This window comes from Trachemys scripta, chromosome 3, assembly GCF_013100865.1.
Source record: "Trachemys scripta elegans isolate TJP31775 chromosome 3, CAS_Tse_1.0, whole genome shotgun sequence".
Lineage (NCBI taxonomy): Eukaryota > Metazoa > Chordata > Testudines > Emydidae > Trachemys > Trachemys scripta.
In genome coordinates this window covers 196,972,354-196,995,686 of record NC_048300.1, presented here as the reverse complement: position 1 = coordinate 196,995,686, position 23,333 = coordinate 196,972,354, and the positions used below count along the sequence as shown (strand labels likewise).

Genomic DNA, 23,333 nt, shown 5'->3' with positions numbered 1-23,333 from the left:
GCTGTCTGGCAAGCCAGGGTGTGAATCTCCAGCGCACCACCTGGCCACGCAGCTACGTCCCACGTGGACGCTGCTACGGTGCAGTGAAAGCCCCGGAGTGCAGCTTGGCTTACTGCTCCTTGGAAGCGTTACTGCGGAGCAAGCTGGGAATTCACACCCTGGCTCGCCACGCGGGAGCAGCAAAATACTTACGCACGTGCCTGAACTTAAGCGGGCGACTGGTCCCATTGTTGCGGTCAGTACTCAAGTGCTTTGCTGGTGTGGGGTCTCCCCCTGAGCCCATTGAAATGAGTGGAAATACTCCCAGGGCAGGTCTACGCTGCAGTACCAGACCCGTGGCGCTGACACAGGTCAGCTGACTCGGGCTGGCAGAGCTCTACAATGGCAATGTAGACATTCAGGCTCTGGGCTCGGAGACCCCACGTGGAAGCCACGGCACTCGTTACAATGCCTCTCTCTGCTAGTCACTGTCTAAGGGGCCCGCCACTCCGCAGTGTGATTAGTCATAGTCCGTGAAACAAGGAGGAAAGGGCTTGACAGTGGGGACAATACGGAAATACATGTTAGAAATTGCTGATGGGGAAACCTGTGCTGGGTTCCATCTTAGCCCATCCCCCAGTCAATGCTGGGCCATTCCTCCTCTCTCTCCTCTACTCCGTTCTAGTTTTAAGTGTATCAAGTGACTGGGCTTTTGCCCTTTGTCTGGGAAGAGACTGCAGTCATCATCTTGCCATTAGGAATTCCCTAGGATGACCAGACAGCAAATGTGAAAAACCAGGATGGGGGTGGGGAGCCTATATAAGAAAAAGACCCAAAAATCGGGACTGTCCCTATAAAATCGGGACATCTGTTCACCCTAGAATTCCCTGAGCTTCCTTTTAGCAGAGTTTGAGCCTGATACTCCAAATTATCCACCTAAACAATTCCTCTCTCTGGCCTGGCTGGGGTCAGGAAATATCTCCTGGCCCCCTTCTGATCAGTCCAGCTAGCGGCTTTGGGCACAGAAAGGTGATGACCATCAGAGAAACATTCCACGCATTCTCCGGAGGAGCAAAGTGAATCTTTTGTGTCTTTTTCATCTTTGCAGGAAAAACCGAAGTTTTTCCATCAGACCCATCGAGAGACATGTCAACTCCTCCAAGCTCATCAGAGTGGTAAGTGCTGGAGGCCTCTGGAAAAGGTGTTTTTCCTCAGCGCCGCTGCGGCAGGATGATCCTACAGCAATGTTAAGTGGGTGCATTCCTGATGCCTTTGCTTTTGCTTCCCTCTTCCTCTGTTGTACCTGGTGCTGGGCGCTCTAGCTCTTAAGCGTTGCTCGTGCTTGGAGAGAGACAGGACAGGGTGGGCCAACCCTGGTGTGAACTGGGCCAACGTGGGCTTGTGCAAATCTGCTGGAGACTGGCTCTTTGAGGGCAGGACCTTGAAGGAGGGGAGAGGAAGTGCCTAGAGATAGCGAGGAGCGTGTCCAAGAGTTCAGATCCAGGAGTGGAAATTAGGAACTCTTAGCTCCCTCTGATATTGGGCAACTCTTTCTGTGCCTCAGTTTCCCAGTTCAGTAATGTCATAGTTACGGAGCTCATTGCACCCCTGTCCCCTTTGGGTCTGTTTGAGTGCATCCCCCCAGTGTCGGGCCTCATGCCCTTACTTATCCTGCAGTTAGACCAGGCTCAGAGTACAATCCCCACCCACCCACCTATGCCAACCACTTCCGTGCAGGTCTGACTGGACGCCTGCTTTTCTTCCCTTCAGGAGTTTCAGAGGGTAGCTCTGACCCTCTGGCCCAGGCTACCTCTGACTCCTCCACAAGGGAGAATGAAGCAGGTCAGGTTCACCTGGGAGTAGTTACTCAGGGAGTTAATCACTCCGGCAGGGAGACACTGGGGCATGCTAAAAGGTTAAGGAGCTCAGTTAGACGGGGAACGTCGGAGGAGAAAGGTGGCTGCCAGAGAGACAGAGGGATTGCAGAGAGAGGATCCTTCCAGCAGACTGATGAGAAGCTGCCAGACAAAACCACCACTCCAAAGAGGGAGAAACAGGGCTGACAGCTGGGGAAGGCTGCACAGATGAGAAATAGCTCTGGGAACAGCAAGGGACTGAGACGAACTGGTTCTGGTCATTGTAAACAAGGGACCTGAGCTGGAACCCAATGGAGTGGGCAGGCCTGGGCACTCCCACCCCCGCCCCCAACACACACAACCCAGCCAGGGACTTTTAGAGAAGAAGCTCCTAAACCCATAAGACCTAGGGCTGATTAGCCCCTACTAGAGCCCTACTCAGTCCCAAGGGGGCCCTTGGGAGGTGACAGTGGCCGGTGATGCACCATGCAAGTATGTTTATTAGCAAACGGAACAAAACATTGCACAAAATGACTTCAAAACCACAAGCATGCCTAGGCTCCTCCATGCTTACACTTCGCTACAAGCGAAGTTACGATGGGCTTTCCTCTGGCGCTACAGAACAGACCCGATTTACGTTCGTTTAGGAAGGCAAGGGGCTCCTGACACCCAGCCTGGTCCCAGTTTGCCTTCAAGAGAACATATGCTCCAGACTCTCTCTTCCCCCCCCCCCCCCCCACTTCTTAGGCACAATTGCCTGCCCCCCGCCCCCAAAGCCCCACCCAACCTGTGTGTGCCCGAGCCCACTTACCATATTGCTCAATGGCCTTTGTTACAGGGCCGTGGTGTAAGATCATCTATTTGCCAGTGATTGGTATTTCCCAGCCAGCCAGGGCATAAGAGTTCTCCCATGGTTGTAGCTATGTTGTTTGGCACTTAAACAAATTCAGTCTTAACGGCTCGCAGTCCCAGGCCCCGTGACTGTGGGGGAGGGTAACGAACCTGTCAGCCCCCTCTGACATACCAACTCCCCACCCTGTACAGGCAGTACTGGGTGGGGTAAAGATCCAGGTGCACCACAGAGCACCCCCATGTTCATCACAAGTCAAATGAGCAAAACTGCTCTTAATTACCTGCCTGGCTGAGCTTTTGCAAGGAATAATTATTAAGTACTTCAGGGCAGGGGCTTTCTTTATTTTTGTCTCTTGTATTGAGCTGAGCTCAATGGTGCATAATTAATGACTAGACCAGGGATCGGCAACCTTTGGCACGTGGCCCACCAGGGTAAGCACCCTGGTGGGCCGGGCCGGTTTGTTTATCTCCCGCGTCCGCAGGTTTGGTCGATCGCGGCTCCCACTGGCCGCGGTTTGCCGCTCCAGGCCAATGGGGGCTGCGGGAAGCTGTGCGGGCCGAGGGATGTGCTGGCCGCCGCTTCCCGCCACCCCCATTGGCCTGGAGCAGCAAACCGCGGCCAGTGGGAGCCGCGATTGGCCGAACCTGTGGACGCGGCAGGTAAACAAACTGGCCCGGCCAGCCAGGGTGCTTACCCTGGCTGGCCATGTGCCAAAGGTTGCCGACCCCTGAACTAGATCGTTTTAAAATTTGACCATTATTTTCAAACTTGGGTAGTTAGTGTTATGCATCAAAACCTGTATTTAGTCACCTAAATCAGTGCCTGTAAAAAGTCAGGACATTTAACACACTCAATTCCTATTGACTAGATAAGTTCATGGAGGACAGGTCCATCAATAGATATTAGCCAGGATGGGCAGGGATGGTGTCCCTAGCCTCTATTTACCAGACGCTGGGAATAGGCAACAGGGGATGGATCACTTGATGATTCCCTGTTCTGTTCATTCCCTCTGGGGCACCTGGCATTGGCCCCACTGTTGGAAGACAGGATACTGAGCTAGATGGACCTTTGGTCTGACCCAGTAGGGCCGTTCTTAATACTCTAATTGTTCCATTCTATCTGAAACCATGCGCAGCACTCTGAACTGTTAATGGTACCAGTGCCACTGCAGAAGGATAAACTGTGGGAGTTGTTCTTGGGTCATGTCATCCTCTCTGACTATTTGAAAAGGCTGGCAAAATCTTCCAGGGATCAGTGGAGTTACCCAAGCACTGCCTTTTGTGTCTCTAGGGAGAGATACTACCCGAGGAAGAATCCCTGAACTAATAGAAAAATATCTGTTTGTAACTGTCAGTGGTGCTCACCTCTCCCAATTGTTGCTGGACAGCCTTGATGTTAGAAGGGACTAAAAAATGGGAGAGGCAGCCCTTCCCCTTTGGTTCAGCATCTCATAGCCAGTCACTACAGGTCTGTAATGTCTGGAAGTTACCACCATCTCTTAGCTGTTTGGTAGCCTAGGTATAGCAGGTCTCCTAGCAGGCAGATATCCATCATAGTCTGGATACCATGGAGTGTGTGGTATATCCGTACTCCACCAACTCCCATATTGGACGTCTCAGCCCTGAGGCTAAGGACTGAAGGGGCCTTTGAGTCACACCCTCGTGGTTGGGATAGTCACATTGGGTCAGAGTGCGGGAGGCTGGTGCTACTTTGGTCTTCGTTGCACATGCGGGTTGCACAGGGGACTCTGTCCAACGAAGCCTTTCACCAACACATGAAAAAGAAGGGCCCTAGTCCGGGAGGGGTACAATGGAGTTTTCCCTTTAGCAAAGACAAGAGAGAGACGTTCACGTTCACACTGAGAGACTACAGCCTGGCTTCACTTCTGGAGGCCTGGAGAACAGGGTGGGAAACCAGTAGTCACTCACTCTGAGCAGCCTGGTTAAACACAACCCTTGCAAACAGGCTGGCTGTGGAGGATTGGAGAGGGAAAAGGATACTAATTAATATCATCAGAGGATCTTGCAGCCCTTTACAAGCATGAATTAACCCTCAGTGCCCCAGGGTGCGACAGAGAAATTCTATTCTTGTTGTGGTTATCCCCATTTGTAAAATGAGACCCAGAGTTTAAGTGACTTGCCCCTCATCACCCAGCAAGTCTGTGGCTGAACTGAGAACTGAATCCTTCCCCTCTGAATTCCCAGTCCGTGCCTTGGCCAAAACTACCAAGTCTCTGGGAGCAGCAGGTGCTTAGCACCTCTGCAAGTCAGGCCACTTTTATTTAGGGGCCTATGTGCAGATTTGGGAGCCCAGTGTTAAGCAGTGAGTTAGAAAATGGCAGCCTGTTTTACATCTTCAGAGGGCTGTACAAGCCGTGTCTATATGCTCTGAGTATTACTAACAAACCATTGCATAGGGGCATATTGCAAAAGCCCATTCTACACACCGATTGGAGATTGCTCCCCCAGTCAAAACCCCCACCTAATAAACATCCCATGGGCCTAATTTATCATTTTCACACAAGTAGTACCTTTCCACCTATCATCTGATGGGGAATTGATTAGTGATGCTAACGATCACCTGGCAATACTGGGTGGAATGTGTAAGCCCATGTGGCGGGAATCTGTAATGCCACTTCTGAACTAGTTGTGCTCTGCACAAAATATCAAGACTCTGGTGTCTCGTGCTATGACAGCCCTCTAGTGTCGGAAAATGGAAGGTTCTCTGCCTTTTACAGTGGAATCTCAGAGTTACAAACTGACAGGTCAACCACACACCTCATTTGGAATTGTAAGTACGCAATGAGGCAGCAACAGAGACAAACAAAAAAAAAAAAGCAGATACAGGACAGTACCGTGTTAAACCTAAACTACTAACAAAATAAAGGGAAAGCAGCATTTTTCTTCTGCATAGTGAAGTTTCAAAGCTGCATTAAGTCAATGTTCAGTGTAAACTTTTGAAAGAACAACCATAACGTTCTTGTTTCAGAGTTACGAACAGCCTCCCTTCCCGAGGTGTTCGGAACTCTGAGGCTCTACTGTATAAAAGGGGTGTTTGAGGTAACCAGTAAATGTTTCTATAGCAATTTGAAACACTGAGTTTTACTTGAACGCTAAAGACGATTAATTTTAAATAAATGTTTGGATGGAGCAGAGACGAGATCAGTCGACAGGAATACGGCCAATCCTGTAGCTAGAGCCAGCCATTGAAAACCATGCCCATGTGCCCACGTGAATGGCAGCACGCTGCTGAAAGCATGAAGGTTCTGTATGTGTGAGTCAAAGATCTAGGGCGAATCTCTAACCAGGAGCTGCTGGGTGCAGTGTTGCTATGTGGAGAGACAGGCCTTGGCTACTTGTTGCTTGTAGCTTCTGGATTTTCTGGGGTCAAGTCCAGGAAAGGAGAAAAGACGAGAAAGGACTTTGTTTCGAAACGTGCTCCTTTTTTCAGGCTCATTGGAGCCAGTTATGTTGGTTCCTCTGGCACTACCAAGCGGGGAGTGCCCAGGGGGGTAAGAAGATGCATGTTCTGGTGGGAAAGCCTAGCACAACTCCAGAAGTGGTTGGTTGATCGGTCTGCTGTGCTCATTACCATATACTGTGTAATCAAAACCGTCCTGCAGCTACTCCCCAGGCTAAGTAGAATTCCTCAAGGGGGAGAAAATAATCTCCCATTATTGGCCCTCTCCTGGTGCCTGAACCAAAGTTACTCAAGTCGACAGGAGTCTTTCAGGCCAGCTCTGGCCAGGCTGGGCCCGCTGCTGGCTCTGCCATTGCCATGGCAGCAGGTGAGCGGCAAACACCACTGATTTGGTCGACTTAATGCACCCTCACTACACACACCGCCTCATGCATCATTTGAAAGCTTATTATGTTTACTTTTAAGATGAGAGATGATGTGTCGCTGTCAGGTGGTGCCGTTACCATAGAAACAGCAATAAACCATCTCATCAACACGTTAAAATGACCACTTTGAAATATTTGCATTCATTTAGAACACAAGAACATAACATAAGAACGGCCGTACTGGGTCAGACCAAAGGTCCATCCAGCCCAGTATCCAGTCTGCCGACAGTGGCCAAAGCCAGGTGCCCCAGAGGGAGTGAACCTAACAGGTAATGATCAAGTGATCTCTCTCCTGCCATCCATCTCCACCCTCTGACAAACAGAGGCTAGAGACACCATTTCTTACCCATCCTGGCTAATAGCCATTAATGGACTTAACCTCCATGAATTTATCTAGTTCTCTTTTAAACCCTGTTATAGTCTTAGCCTTCACAACCTCCTCAGGCAAGGAGTTCCACAGGTTGACTGTGCGCTGTGTGAAGAAGAACTTCCTTTTATTTGTTTTAAACCTGCTGCCCATTAATTTCATTTGGTGGCCCCTACTTCTTATATTATGGGAACAAGTAAATAACTTTTCTTTATTCACTTTTCTCCACATCACTCATGATTTTATATACCTCTATCATATCCCCCCTTAGTCTCCTCTTTTCCAAGCTGAAAAGTCCTAGCCTCTTTAATCTCTGTTCATATGGGACCCATTCCAAACCCCTAATCATTTTAGTTGCCCTTCTCAGAACCTTTTCTAATGCCAGTATATCTTTTTTGAGACGAGGAGACCATATCTGTACTCAGTATTCAAGATATGGGCATGTCATGGATTTATATAAGGGCAGTAAGATATTCTCCATCTTATTCTCTATCCCTTTTTTAGTGATTCCTAACATCCTGTTTGCTTTTTTTGACTGCCGCTGCACACTGCGTGGACGTCTTCAGAGAACTATCCATGATGACTCCAAGATCTCTTTCCTGATTAGTTGCAGCTAAATTAGCCTGCATCATATTGTATGTATAGTTGGGGTTATTTTTTCCAGTGTGCATTACTTTACATTTATCCACATTAAATTTCATTTGCCATTTTGTTGCCCAATCACTTAGTTTTGTGAGATCTTTTTGAAGTTCTTCACAGTCTGGTTTGGTCTTAACTATCTTGAGCAGGTTAGTACTATGATGGGTTGGATCACAGAAACCCCCTTGGGAGCTGCCACCCGATGTGCAAAGACTACCTCTGCTCCTGTTTTCCCTGCCAGCTCAGGACTCCAGCACCCTGTCTTGCTGAGCCAGACACTCCCGTCTGGTTCCAACACAGACCCAGGGTCTGAATCACTTGCCCCAAAGCTGCAAGTTTACCTGAAAACAGCTCCCAGAAGTGTGCTTGTCTTTAGCACTCAGATGCCCAACTCCCAATGGGGTCTAAACCCAGATAAATCCATTTTACCCTGCATGAAGCTTATGCAGGGCAAACTCATAAATTGTTCGCCCTCTATAACACTGATAGAGAGATATGCACGGTTGTTTGCTTCCCCAGGTATTAATACATACTCTGAGTAAATTACTAAATAAAGAGTGATTTTATTAAATACAGACAGTAGGATTTAAGTGATTCCAAGTAGTAACAAACAGAACAAAGTAAGTCACCAAGCAAAATAAAATAAAATGCGCAAATCTATGTCTAATCAAGCTAAATACAGATAATCTCACCCTCAGAGATGCTTCAGTAGGTTTTTCTGAGTCTGGACACCTTCCAGGCCTGGGCACAATTCTTTCCCCTGGTACAGCTCTTGTTGCAGCTCAGGTGATAGCTAGGGGATTCTTCATGATGGCTCCTCTCTCTCCTTTGTTCTCTTCCACCCCTTTATATATCTTTTGCATAAGGCGGGAACCCTTTGTCCCTCTGGGTTTCCACCCCCCCTCACTTGAAAAGCACCAGGTTAAAGATGGATTCCAGTTCAGGTGACATGATCACAGGTCACTGCAAGACTTCATTACTCACTTGCCAGCACACATATATACAGGAAGACTAAAAGGTAAACACAGCCATCTGCAGACAATGGTCCTGGTTAATGGGAGTCATCAAGATTCCAAACCATCATTAATGGCCCACACTTTACATAATTACAATAGGCCCTCAGAGTTATGTTGTATATTTCTAGTTTTAGATACAAGAGTGGTAGATTTCTACAATTAGGATGATCACACTCAGTAGATTATGAGCTTTGTAATGATACCTTACAAGAGACCTTTTGCACGAAGCATATCCCAGTTGCATTATATTCACTTATTATCAAATCTGTATAAAACTATCCCAGTTACATTATATTCACTTATTATCATGTTTTTATAAAACCATATAGACTGCACAATGTCACAACCATAAAGGATTTTTCCAAAAATCATACACACTATACATTGTTAGAGGGGTACTTATTAACATTACATTTATTTTAATTAAAGGTATCGTGTTATACCGTGCCTTTAATTTAGACAATTTGTTTGCTGACCAGGTATGTTCTTTATCTGCAACTTCTTTGTGCTGGCAGATCTCTCACTTCCTTTATCAGTTAGGTAATTTGCATCATCACAGGCTTGACTTTTGGATGCAAAGCCATCAGCAGAGCTCAGAGACTCTGTCTAACAAATTCTAATTAAACTAATTTGTTAGTCTCTAAGGTGCCACAAGTACTCCTGTTCTTTCTGTCTTAAAAGGAACACAATTAACTTTTACCAGAGTTTTGATTACTTTTAACTCTTGCTTCCAAAACACACAGAGAGCTGAAAAAGAAAACACAGTCTATTGTGGCTCCTTTGGAGCCCTAATAGGATTTTAATTAAGTAGCATGTTTCGTTTGCATTTCTTTTACCCGCCTCTATAATATACACTGCACACGTCTGCACATTCCTTCTATACTTTAACTTTTAAAACATTAGCCACATTAATTTTTACATGAGGTGTAACTGTTTCTTTTGTTCGTACAGAGTTTTATGTACCCTTATCAAAGTGACAGTCTGATTACACAGAGCCATTTTAAGGCTCAGTGTTTCTAACATTGCTTCTTTTTGTTTTGTGCACCTCACCCCTGCTGTTGCTTCAGTGGGGCACTGTCTTTATTCTTTTACTACAGCTCTCATCTGCTATTTTGTTACAAAAACAAACTAAACAAACAAAAAGAATTCAGAATCTCTCCCTATTCTTCTGATTTTCACTGCCCTGCTACAGTCATGACTTGGTCTTTATTTGAAAACATTTAAATTTTGTAAAGAATCAAGTTACCCCTTAAGGGTTAAATACCAAATCTCAAAGCCAACCAACTCTGATTACCTGTGTCTGGCAAAAAGGTCTGTCAGTTTTGCAACTTTGAATTAAAGAGTCAAATGGATTTTTAGTGGCATTATAAACCAAACAAAACCAATTTATCTTAAATCTACAAAACAGGAGTTTTACAAACCTCACATATTCCCACGGATACATACACATTTTCTTTTCCTTAACATCCCTTTTACACTGCTTTGTTTTTACATAGCTGTACATAGATTACATTACCTTTATACATTTGGGGCAGTTAAGTTCCAACAGAACTCCACCCCCCCCCATGTTCTTTTAGCAAATTTGACTCAATTGTCCATAGTCAAATGATTTTAATTAGATAGTCTCTTTACCTGGATTATTTACAGACATTCTTTTGGAAAAGGGCCCATTTTCCCCTCAGAATGGCTGCAAAGAAACTAAGCATTCTTTTAACAAGGTCCTTTTTAACATTTTTATAAGGTTTAACTGCTTAATTCTTTTCAGCCTCTGTAGAGTTAACTTTTCACTCTCTTTCCTTAAATCACTTGTTTATTTCCCAAAATGACACCTTTATCAACTCAGATTTCACCATTTTAAGTATTGTTCCAGGGGTTCATGCTTGCACTTACTCCTGACACTATGCCCTTAGGGCTTCCAACCTGTTTTTCAGTTTCTTTATCTGTTGCTTGCCTGCTTGTCTGGGCCCGATCCTGCTTTTTCCAAAGAACCATTTTTGTGAGTGATATTGTGGTCATTTCACAATTTTGAAAGAAATGTTTAAGGAAAGGGACCAGGAAGGGTGGGGGCTAGTTAAGGAGCCCACCCTCCTTGCTGAATTGGTAGTGGAACACTAAAGAATCAGTTTCTGAGGCAGACAATGAAGGGGAACAGAACAAGGGGCTTTTTTTCCTTTTTACAATGAGATGGGAGAATGGAGGGGGTTGGGATCTATCCGGGGTTGTTGGTTTTTTTTCCCCGAAGAATGGGGTAAAGGAGAGAGCTCAGTCTGGTGGTGGGAGAAGAGGCTTTTAATAAAGCTTTTAACTTATTATTTGAATATTTGAGAGAGGTGAGTTTTGATTTTGTCCACCTACGATTTGCCTCTTCCCACCACTGCATGAAACAATTAACCTCTCCTTTTCCAATTTAGTTTTAGATTGGCTGAGTTTGTCTTTTAAGATGTCCACTCGGTCCTTGTTCCAAGATTTTAAAAGTGGCCACTGAGTTTTGGGATCTCCCTGAGTTAGCCTAGACCATTTTTCCAGAAATTTTCAGGAGTCCGGACCCTTCCTAAAACTGAGCTGGCGTTCCTTTAGGGAATTGTCCCGACTTAGATGTCTGGTTACCAATACAGGAGGACTTCACATACACCAATCACACAAGAAGGAAATTCGGGTTCGTCAGAGCGATGCCCGGTGCAACACACACACAAAAAGGAGCCCACAGGCTACTGCCTCAATCGCCCTTGCTTTCAGACCAAGGGTTTTACCCAAGGTGCAGGGTGGCTGCGATTGTGCAGATTTCACTCACTCAGACTGTGGGGACAGGAACCCCTTGGTCGGCCGATCCCCGGACGGAGATGGCATCCAGACTCAAACACTCCACAGGAGGACGGATAGACACAGAGACAGGACAGTCCTCAGTCCGGACAAAACACAGAAATAATTACCTGACCAGATTCCTGATGTCAGATCCTGGGATCCGTACCAGAACACAGTGAGAACCAACAGGTTCGATGGCATAGACCTCACTGTGGTCGTGCGCCCTTCCGTTCAGGAGGAGGACCGCTTGGGCCAAATGCCCGCGTGCCGGCTGCCACGGTCATCCTACAAAAATGGTCAGGAATTACACGGCCCCAGTGAAGACGGTTGCCATCTCAGTGGGACCTCCAAATTGTCAAAGTTAGACTCAGGACTCATAGTTTATCAGACCACTCTGTTTTATTAGCACAGCGCTCTGCTAATACATTCAGATAATGTGAGCCCCCCTGCAAGATTCAAACAGTCTTATTTATACAGATAAAAGGGTGCGAACTAAACAAAGGGACAGAGAGAGCAAAATTGTAAAATTTGCAAGGGCACAATATGCATATCCTGCTTCCTTATTAACTCTTATCGATCTAAGGCTAATGCTTCACCAATTGCCCTTAAGTGGGGCAATTCATTACGCAGTTAATGTCTGCTTTCCTGCCCCCTGGCTTGCAGCATTTCTCATTTCTACTTAAAGGCACATACAGCATTCTTTAATTCATTCTATTTCTTTAATATAATTCATTTCACTTTCACAGTGTGCTCCTACACTGTCAGGTGCATTCTGAAGAACCATATATTGACAGAGGAATTTTTACAAATGACTTTAAACTTGGTATCCAGCAAGCAAACCTTTCCCATGGAGGCACAGGGCATCCCCCAATCACCTGGTATTTCCAGAATCCAACATTTTATCCTGTCCAGCTCTGTCCTTCTGTCATTTTCATGGAATTACTGTTGTCCTATCTGTCAGACTTCGATTACAGAATGATATATGTTAAATTAATTTAAGACACACCTCAAGTACTCAACAGCCAATTCATCGAATGTGCGGAATTTGTCTCCAGCCGTCATTTCTGTGACAGCCGTGGCATCTCTGTGGCTTTCTTTGTTGCATGCCCATAGCTCATGGATGCTTTCAGCTTGAGCATCCAGTTGGTGCCCTAATTCAGCTTTGTTTGTCCTTCTCATTGTTCCATCAGCATGGAAGAGGGACGTAGTCACCCATAGGATCTGTGCCTAAGAACAGATGCTATTGAAACTGTGATGGGTTAGATCACAGAACCCCCCTTGGGAGTTGCCACCTGATGTGCCAAGACTACCTCTGTTCCTGCTTTCCCTGCCAGCTCGGGACCCCAGCACCCTGTCTTGCTGAGCCAGACACTCCGTCTGCTCCAACACAGACCCAGGGTCTGAATTACTTGCCCCAAAGCTGCAGACTTAACTGAAAGCAGCTTACAGAAGTGTTCTTATCTATAACACTCAGAGGCCCAACTCCCAATGGGGTCTAAACCCAAATAAATCTGTTTTACCCTGTATAAAGCTTATACAGGGTAAACTCATAAATTGTTCACCCTCTATAACACTGATAGAGAGATATTCACAGCTGTTAGCCCCTCCCCCCCCGGTATTAATACATACTCTGGGTTAATTAATAAGTAAAAAGTGATTTTATTAAATACAGAAAGTAGAATTTAAGTGGTTCCAAGTAGTAACAGACAGAACAAAGTGAATTACTAAACAAAATAAAATGGAACACGCAAGTCTATGTCTAAGAAACTTAATACAAATAACACCTCACCAGTTCCAGTAAGATTCCTTTTACGGACTAGTCTCCTGCTAGTCTGGGTCCAGCAATCACTCACACCCCCTGTAGGTATTGTCCTATTGTTCCAGTTTCTTTCAGGTATCTTTGGGGGTGGAGAGGCTCTCTCTTTAGCCAGCTGAAGACAAAATGGAGGGGTCGCCTATGGGCTTAAATAGACTTTCTCTTGTGGATGGAGACCCGCTCCTCTCTCCTATGCAAAGTCCAGCTCCAAGATGGAGTTCTGGAGTCACCTGGGCAAGTCACATGTCCATGCATGACTCACAGTTTTTACAGGTAGCATCCATTGTTTACATGCTACCTTGAACGTCCTCAAGTAGACTTCTTAGGTGGATTGGAGCATTCCAAGATGCATTGTTCCTTAAGTGCTTCCTGATTGGGCACTTAACTTTGCGAATTCCTTTCTCCAGGAACTGACCAAATGCTCTACTACGGTTATTTAGAAATCAAACCAGTACACAGCCAGTATTTGAGTACAAAAACGATACCTGCATACAAATGGGATTAATAGATTCAGTAGATCATAACCTTTACATAGATATGTTACATGGCATATGTAGCACAGAACATATTCCAGTTATGTCATATATATTCTTAAGCATATTTCCATAAAGCCTTGTGCGGGGCGCCATCACAGAAACATCATCTCTTGTTAAGGACAGGACTCAGCAAAAAATTATTTCTGGACTAATAGCTGCTGTGATTGTCCATCCCTTGCTCAAGAAAACCAAATTTAATTCTGGCCTGTCAGCAAAAGTTTTTTTTATGCCAGAGTTCTTGACTGAGCTGAAGAGGTTCCATGTCCCATCATAATCAAGTGTACTTCTCACAGATCTCTCCACTTGTTCTTCACCAGCATCTGCTATTTTTTGGTACTGTCTCCTCCTGTCCATCTGATATTACATGCATTCCAGCAGATATGCGGATAGGTACCTCTGGGTGTGATTCAGGATCACATGGGTTTGTCATATTGATGACATGGTTGGTAACAGCTGTAACATGCTCTTCACCCCTCTTCAGGGCAGAGACAAGGACTTGTTTGTGGACTTTGTCTTCACTACTTTTTGTTAGGCCGCTTGTTTCTCTCATAGCGTTTGCATATTCATAACATAAATGTGTATTGTCATCTCCAACACTTATACTGACTTGTGCATGAGTGTCACTGAACTCAAAAGCGAGTTTCTAGAACATTTCAAAGGCTATTACTTCATGCATAGGTCACTGAAAAATTAAAACCTTCTGCCAGGCAGACTAGATGCTACGTTGTATGTGACTCTGTCTACACTGTGCACCTTACAATGGCGCAGCTGTGCCGCTGTTATCATGCCATTGTAAGGCGTAACCGATCTTTATCTCTGGCAGAGAGCTTTCTCGGCAACAAAAGAAAACCACCTCCAACAAGCAGCAGTAGGTTCGTTGCTGGGAGTGTTGCTCACGCTGCTGAAGCACTGTTCACACTGGCACTTTTAGTCGCTAAAACTTTTGTCGTTCGCGGGTGTGGGTGTGTTTTTTCACCCCCCTGCGTGACAAAAGTTTTAACGATGAAAGTGCTAGTGTGGACATAACCTGTATGTACAAAAGCTTACACATGGAAAAGCATTGCATTAGGAATTCACATACTTTTATATCTCCCTGTTGTGCTATACAAACCATGGGCATGCAATCTACTGCTTCTCAGTGAGAGACTGATCTGGCGAGCAAATTTCAACTCAAAATGATAAACGATTATTATAATCACTTGTGAGATACTTTGACAATGAAGAGATGTGAATATACTGCAAAATGTTGATGTTGGCTGTCTTTCCCACAGGCTAAACAGTGTCATCATCTCTGAAAGAAACAAAACTTGCCTATGCAAAACCAATAAACATCTTTTAATACATTGGCAGTAGGTAGTTTTGATCAGTAAACCCCACTTTTGAGGCATTGAAGTTAACTCAAACAGTACACACGGTATTCATGGCCCAGTTGCAATGTTTTTGGAGCTGTGCAGAAAACTTTCTCATTGTGGGTCCCATTGTTTCACCTCAGCTACAGCACCACTTGACAGCTCAACTCTATACCTCATCTAAACCCACCTAAAATAAGCTTTAAAATGATATCTGATGGGGGGGAATGTAAGGAGGGTTTTTTTTTTGAGAATTGCTGCATGGTTCCAGTTCTTGGTGCCATCCCCACATGGCCAGGGATTCAGCTCTTTCTTTGGGGACGATGGGATGCAGAATTGGATAGGCGCAGGACTCATTCTTCACCTGCTGCTGGGGGAAGAGCGGCCAGCGCTTTGAAGAACAGAGCAGTGTGGTGGGAAAGAACTTCGTGATACAAGATCTGAAATGCCATCTTGGGGCAATCTCTGACCAAACAGGCCTTGCTGGGGAGGCAACCCCTAGACCCCCCCCCACCCCGATGCACCAGCAGACACTTTCTGGACCTGCAGGGATAAAGGGCAAGGAAGCTGGGTATAACTACCCAGCATGGGATCAGGCCAGGCTGCATCGTGTTAGGGAATTCAATGTGACGTGGGAGCTGCAATAACTGCAGACAGTCAGGACTCTGGTTTCACGCATGTGCTAATGTCTTCTGCCGACGGGTGGCAGCAGGCACCTACACATTCTCGCCCCGGCTGCACTGAATGGTAAGGTGGCTGGGTTAGGCTCCTTACTGTGTAAGGCTACGGGCTCTGTGATCCAGATTAGGCTCTCTGATCTCTACAACCAGGGGTGGCTGGGCAGGGCAGCCATATGTGGGCATGGCTGGAGTGCTGTGGTGGGAAAATGCATGGATGCTTCAGTGCCAGTGCAATACTAGCAATGCCCAGGTTTAGCCCACGGCTCCCAGCGCTCTGCTGGGGAGAAGGATGTGTCTGGCCCTTGCTCTATTCATCCAGCCCCCTCCCCTGGTCCTGCTGATATTTCTCTCTGGAACCATAGCTACAGGCACTGTGGTCCTCACTGGGGATTGAACCCAGGACTTTCAGCACCAAAAGCACATGACTCCACCCTTGGAGCGAACAGAGCTCCTAGGGCGGTGAGCATGTAACAGGCTAATCCAGCCGTGGGGGCCAGATGCTAGAAGGCGACATGATCACGCTCACTAAATCAGTGTATTGCACTGAGATGGCAGAGCCCCTCACTAGCTGCTTCTCTGTCTAGTGGTGCCCACACTGCTAGGTCTGCAGAGCCCTGAGCATAGGCATTGTGTGGGGGGCAGGTGCTCCTGTCCGGGCTAGTTGATTGTTGCTGTCCCATTGGTGCTCAGCTCCCAGGTGGTAGGAGCAGAGAGACCCTTTTACAGGTGCCCATCAGTCACTCTGGGGATTGTGGCAGGGTCCAAGCAGGCAGCTCTCATCAACCTTTCCCAGTCTGGGACCCCTCCTCCTATTCAGCAATATGGGAAAGGCAGAATGGTCATGACCCCCAGGTTGACAGGGGACAGGCAGCAGTTGGATAGGCATGGGAGTCTCAGGGGTTTGTCAGGGGACAGGTAGGGGGGTGGGGTCCTAGGGTGGAAGTTAGGGGGGGTCTCAGGAGGGGGCAGTTGGGGACAAGGACCAGTGGGACTTAGATAGGGGGTGGGGTCCTGGGGAGCAGTTGGGGCAGGGGTCCCAAGAGGGGGTGATCAGGGGACAGGGAGCAGGGGGGTTGGATGGGTTGGGGTTTCTGTGGGGGGCAGTCAGAGGGAGTGGATGGGGACAGGGTGGGGCTACCCTCCCTCCCCGTGGAGTGTCCTATTTTTTGAATATTAAAATATGGTCTCCCTGCCCTTCCCAGTGCAGCTCTCCATTCACAGCAGGCTGCAGCATGAGGTCTCAGCTTCCTCCCTCCCTCCCCCTTTCCTGTTGGTAGTGGCCAAGGGAATGCTGGGAAATGTAGTTCTTTCCCTGCTCCAGGGCTGGCTCTATAGGCAGGGAGCTAACCAAGGAACTACAGCTCCCAGGGCCCCCTATTGGTTCTCAGCTCCCATGCTGGACCCCTGCCGCCCCTGCAAATGGGCTGCCCCAAGCATGTGCTTGCTTTGCTGGTGCCTAGAGCCGCCCCTGGCCCTCGAGCACCTCTGCGCATGTAACCTCTTCTCTGCTGGGTCGCTCGCTCTAGCCTGGTGGAATAGCACAACCTTGCTGTGTGAAAGTGGACCTGCAAAGCAGACCACAGCGCTTGCTCCAGCTCCCGGGTCTGTATCTAGGTGGCCTCATCATAGCTTGTCTCTGCTTGTCTCGTACATCTGGAAGGTTACCTCCACGTTCTCCTCTCTCTGCTGGAAGATCTTAGCAAGATCTTTGGAGGACCTGACTAGCGAGGTCCCATGTGGCTGCTGTAATGTGAACTGCCGCCCTGCCCGCTCCAAGGGAAGAGGGACAGGGGATGCTGGTTCTTAGACAAGCCTCAACATCCACTCCCCTCCAGCTGGGAGCCACATGTAAGCTTGGGGTTTTTTAACCCCTTTATGCACAGCTTCAAGGGAGCTAAGGTGACAGCAGTGGGTTGGAGTCGCCCACTCGCTACGCTAGGGGATCCTTTGCCTTGAGGCCAGGTACAGATGAGTCACAGCCTTAGTCTCCAGGCAGCTCCTGGGGCAAGGTATTCTTCTCACCGTGTTAATGACTCTCCCCCATGCCGGGAAGAGCTCCCACCAGCACCAACCCAGTTCAGCTGTAGTGGTAGGAATACTCTGTGTCTCCCGGCACTGTAGACATGGCCTCAGTGTCTGTATCAAGGTGGGGGAGAGGGGAACGGTCAGGGTTTGAAGGGCCAAAGAAGATGCAAGGTGTCCAAAGGGGTTATAACTAGGAGTAATGGGAAGAAAGGGGGAGGCTGCATGGCGTAGGATGCCTGGGTTCTCTTCCTAGCTCAGCCACTGCCTTCCTGTGTGACCCTGGGCAAATCACATCCCTTCTCTTAAGCCTCTCCTTCCCCTCCGACCCTATGTCTGTTAGGTTGTGAGCTCTTCAAGGGACTGTCTTGCAATGTGTAGGTGCAATGCCTAGGGCAATGGGGCCCTGATCTAGACTCAGTTTTAATAATAAGGCAAATTTAGGCTCATTACAATGGCTTTTGGAATAATCCCCCAAGGGAAACCATGTTGGAGCCCTTGTGTAGATGGGGCCCACCAGCTGCTACCATTTTAAACACCATGTCAACTAACCTGTCTCAGAGCACGTCTAATTAACACAGTTCCCTACCCCACCCCCCACTTCAGGCCACCTTCACCCATCGCAAAGAAGTAGGGGTACTGTACGTCCGGGTTTTCCCAGATGTCGCTTCTTCTTTGAGGCTCTGTCCTCTGTCCCGGCAGATTTTTTCAAATAACAGGAAATGCCTGGGATTTTTGCAGAGCAGACATTGGTTCGCTTCCCGATTGGTCCCTCCCCTGCATCCGCAGCTGATTGGTCCATTCCCCGGCAGCCACAGCTGCTGTATCCCACCTGCCCACCTAGGCCCCAGCTCCCAGCTCTGGGGAGGGGGTCCAGTGAGGCACTGACTGATGGCTGGCACTGCATCCTGGGTAGCCACCCTACCACTGTGATGGAGCAACACAACCCCCCACCTCCAGTGAGTACCCCCTGCTGCAGGTCCCCGCCCCCCCCCCCCCCCTGGCAGAATCCTCTTTTGGGGACCTGAGATATGGTAACCCTACAAAGAAGCAGAAACTGGGGGGCCTCATTCCCATCATATTGGAGAGAGGGGACTTACCTCTGTGCTGTGTGATGCTCTAGAAAGGATCTAATCTCAGTGTGTTTACACTGTGCCCATCACCACGGTATGTTGGCACCTATTTGGTTTTTGTGTGAAACCGGTCCTGTCAGGTCTGAAAAAAGAAAGGTCTGGCTGGAGATTAACACTCCATTTCAGCAAAACACTTAACCAAGTTCCTGCTTGCTTTGCTGAACCAGGCCCTCTCGGAGGGCCGATAGGGCCGCTGTCAAACTTCTGTTTCTCTCTGCAGACTCAGCTAGGAGACCAATCAGCCAGCAGTCCCGCAGGGAAGCAACCAAAGGCTGGAACAACCGTGCAGGAAGGTAGGACAATGAGATGGTTTGCGTTGTCACGACACCAGGTATTAACTGATCACAGTGCCTGCGTACCCTGTGCTGCAGAAGCGATTTGGGTCCATTCCCAGCACCTCCTGGGTCCAGTCTGAAGTTCTAAATCTCTATGGATGCATAACGTGGTTCGATACGTGTCACAGCGGGGGTGTCTGGGGGGGCCTAGTGGATCAGTTCCATTCCACTGGGGGAACTTACACAATGCCTAGGATGACCAGACAGCAAGTGTGAAAAATCGGGACGGGAGTGGGGGGTAATAGGAGCCTATATAAGAAAAAGACCCAAAAATCAGGACTGTCCCTATAAAATCTGGTCACCCTAACAATGCCTGGGGGAGCTGCTCAATCCCTAGCTCTGTTGGGTGCTGCCAATCCTTTGCTTTTGGGAGCGTGATGGGGTTTGCAAACCCTACGCATTCCTGGGCAGGGTTAATGTATTGCTGGGAGCCTAATCAGCCCTACCTGCCACACCCGTAGTGTGTGTTAGGCCGGAGGGGTGGGGCTAAAAAGGGGAATGCCGCTCAGCAGGGGGCTGGCTGGGAAGGAGCTCAGAGCAACAGACCTGTTGAGAGAGAGAAGCTGGGCTGGAGTCCAGAGCTGAATAAATCTGATTCCTGATCAAGTTTCCCTGGAGGGGTTGTAGGCCCTGACAAGGAACCATTTGGATGTACCTGGGACCTGCTGGTGAATTTTAAGCTGAGCCATGGTAGAGGAAACAGGAGGAGGACAGAGAGCTCAACCCAGAGGGCAGATGGATGAATAACCCAAGGAGCTGAGGACTTACGCCCCATGTTTACGGGCAAAGACTCCTTTGTTTAGTGACTTTGGACTCTGCTACCCTGGAAGGGAATTGAACTTGTGTAGTGACTGACCAGAAGGCTGAGCGACGTAAGCCACCAGAGCGGGCTGGAGACACTGTTGGGGAAACTGAGGCAGGGAGCCTGCAGCGCCATGTCTCACCACTAGGAGGCATCGATCCAGTCACAGGGAGTCTTTCGCAAATTAAAAGAAAACAGGTCTCTAGTGCCTTGGGATGGGTCAGTGGCTGCTTATGGTGGGGCAAGCTCATTCTGGACACAGGCGTGCTTCAACCCTACGTGACGCTTGGGCCTACAGGGGCCCGCTGCATGGGGAGGGATCCATTAACAACACAGAGCTGTGTGGTGTCCATTTTAGTTCCATCTCATTGCTGCTTAAGGCTGTTCAACTTGCCTGTGTAGGATGATGGGCAAAGCTTGCCCTAGCTCTCCCAAGCTAAGCAGGGTTGGGACTGGTCTATACATGGATGGGAGGCTTCTCTTCCCCAGCAGCTACAATGTGAAATTGCCTAATGCGGCCGAAACAATCCCACGCCCTGGTGTTGTTTGGATCTGTTTATTCCCGGCTGACATGAAAGCCAGATCGAATCGTTAATGGTTCACGTGAGAGAGCCCTTTATCCCAAGCGCTGCCTGGCAAACAGGAATCAGGCCATCGCTGGGTATCTGCTCCAGGACTCTGAGCTGGGCCAGCGGAGCGGGATTTATAGTGTGTGTGTGTGTTTGTATTACTTGGCAAGCACCTGTCCCCTTGCATGGCTAATCTTGTGTAATCCCTTTATAAAGGCACTATAAACATTTGGCTTCCTCGGGGCTTTGTTTGCATTTCAGTGTAATTAGGATTTCCTCCAAATGAACTCGGAAGGGGCGAGGGGGAGGGGAGGCCTTTGAAGATGCTCCCTGGACCTGGCATGTGAGTGCTGCCTGTTTCTGCCGGAGCCAAAAGATGTTCCTATGATGGAAGGAGCACCAGCCAAAATGAGAGCCCCGTGCGTCCTCTCTCTCTCTAGGGTTGCCAACTTTCTAATCACACAAAACCGAACATCCTTGCCCCGCCCCTTCTCTGAGGCCCAGCCCCCACTCACTCCAGCCCCCTTCATCTGTCCTGCTCTCCCTCACACTCACTTGCTCGTTTTCACCAGGCTTGGGATGCGGGGGGGGGGAAAGGCGGGTGCGGGCTCCAGGGTGGGGCTAGAAATGAGGAGTTCAGGGTGCAGGAGAGGGCTCCAGGCTGAGGTAGGGGGGTTGGGGTGCAGGAGGGGGCTCCAGGCTGAGGTAGGAGGTTGGGGTGTGGGAGGGGGCTCAGGGCTGAGGTAGGTGGTTTGGGGTTCGGGGCTGAGGTAGGGGGTTGGGGTGCGGGAGGGGGGTTGGGGTTGGGGGTACAGGAGGGGCCTCCGGGCTGAGGTAGGGTGTTGGGGTGCGGGAAGGGGCTCCGGGCTGAGGTAGGGTGTTGGGGTGCGTGAGGGGCCTCCGGGCTGAGGTAGGGGGGTTGGGGTGCAGGAGGGGGTGAGGGCTCTGGTTGGGGGTGTGGGCTCTGGGGTGGGGCCGGGGATAAGCACGTGCTCAGGAAAGGGCTGTCCGTGGACCGGATCCCTCCCCTCCAGAGTCCCCAGGGTTGAAGTCACGACTGCAGGGGGAGAATGCCTCGCCTCAAAGGAGTGTATCACACCCCAGCTGGCAGGGGCGGGAAGAGCCACGCAGGGCAGCAGTGTCCCCAGGCCCTCTCTTCCTACCCTAAAGCCCCAAGTTTCCTTGCATCGAGGCAGGGGTCCTGCGGCAACTTCCTATGCAGCCCCTCTGTGTGCCCTGATTTGGGCGCTGCTCCCTTCTCCTGCCCTGCTTCCCCTGCCCCAGGGCTGTTGCCTTCACAGCACTCCCAGCCCCAAGAGCCTGAAACGCAGCTGGGTGCCTCACAAGGGGGCACTGAACCAGCCCACGACTCATCCTTGCCCTGCCTGGCACTGGATGTCCCCTCAGCATTTTCATTTCACTTGGGCTAACGTTGCTCTGCTCCCCGAGGGCCTGGGGACTGTTGAATCTAGCGCCCATCACTGCAGTCTGTAGGTACTCCAGAGTAAAGAGACGCCCCCACCATTCCCGGTCTGGCCCATCTCCGCTGCTGCTCCTCTGGCAGGGCTGGTGTTTCAGGGTCAGGCTAGATGGGGAGCAGGGGAAGATGCCAGGCCTCCGTTTATTCTTCTTTAGCGAGGAAGCGCTTGGCAAATAAGTGCGTCTTATTTGTGCACCAGCTCCATCCCAGTCCTGGCGGGTTGCATTAGGGATGGAGGAGGCTGGTGCTGGAGTAGCGAGAGGGAGAGGCCAGGTCTAGGAGGCTGGGGCGACTCCAGGGGAGGCTTTAAAAACAAGCCCGCTGAATATCGCTTCATAACACAGTCTCCATGCCAGTGGCCCCAATGGTGCACAAAGGTGCCTGGTACAAGCCAAGGGTGTCTCCGTGCCGCCTGGCATGCAGATCCTCACACTGGCAGGACTTCCTCTTCCTGGTCCTGAACACCAGAGCAAAGCAGCTGGGAGTGAAGCGGGGGGAAAGCCCAGGAGAGGGGACTGGTGGCCGATTGTAGGTCACAGTCAGTTGCCCAAATGTTCATTTTAATGTGACTTCAAAATCAAGCTCAGCCAAATGAGAGCGATGTCCCCCCACAGGAGCATGAGAGAGGGGCTCCCTTCTCCAAACCTCCGGCTGCAGCACGGGGAAACGCGCTCTCCCGTTGCCGAAACAATTGCTTCCTGCCGGTGAATAGCTATATATCTAATCAGAGTGCTCTGCCTGTCTGCTCAGTGTCTCCTTTTCAGCATGGCCTTGTAGGTCCTGGAGATGGAACAAACCCTGTTATATCATCCAGCCCACGTCCCCCAGGACGCTCTTCCCGCCAGCGTAATAACACGTGTGACCCAATCAGTGGGGATCCCACCCGTTCCCATAGCCTGATACAGGATGTGTCTCCTGATGTCAGGGCCGCCCTACGCAAAAAAGCCACCCGCCGTCCCCCCCCCAACCCCACCAGCGCGGCAGGGGAGGGCGCCGAGCAATCCCAGACCGGCCGGAGCGCCGGGGGGAGGGTGGCGAGCCCGCCACGGCTCTGCTCTCCCTGGCGGCCAGAGCGCCGGGGGGAAGGCGGAGAGCCCCCGGCAGCCAGAGCGCCGGGAGCAGGGCGGAGAGCCCGCCGCGGCTCTCCGCTCTCCGCTCTCCCCGGTGGCCAGAGTTAGGGTTACCATACGTCCGGATTTTCCCGGACATGTCCGGCTTTTGGGGGCTCAAATCCCCGTCCGGGGGGAAATCCCC

The 23,333-nt window shown here is 49.4% G+C and overlaps 1 protein-coding gene across 2 annotated transcripts in view; it reads left to right on the top strand.

The window, feature by feature from the left end:
- The window catches only part of LOC117875429, a 62,872-nt gene that overhangs the window by 13,165 nt on the left and 26,374 nt on the right, over positions 1 to 23,333 (top strand). For both annotated transcript variants that reach the window (XM_034766760.1, XM_034766759.1), the window contains exons 3-4: positions 1,088 to 1,154; positions 19,114 to 19,186. In XM_034766760.1, coding sequence (XP_034622651.1) covers positions 1,088 to 1,154; positions 19,114 to 19,186 — 140 coding nt within the window. The remainder of the gene's footprint in view (positions 1 to 1,087; positions 1,155 to 19,113; positions 19,187 to 23,333) is intronic.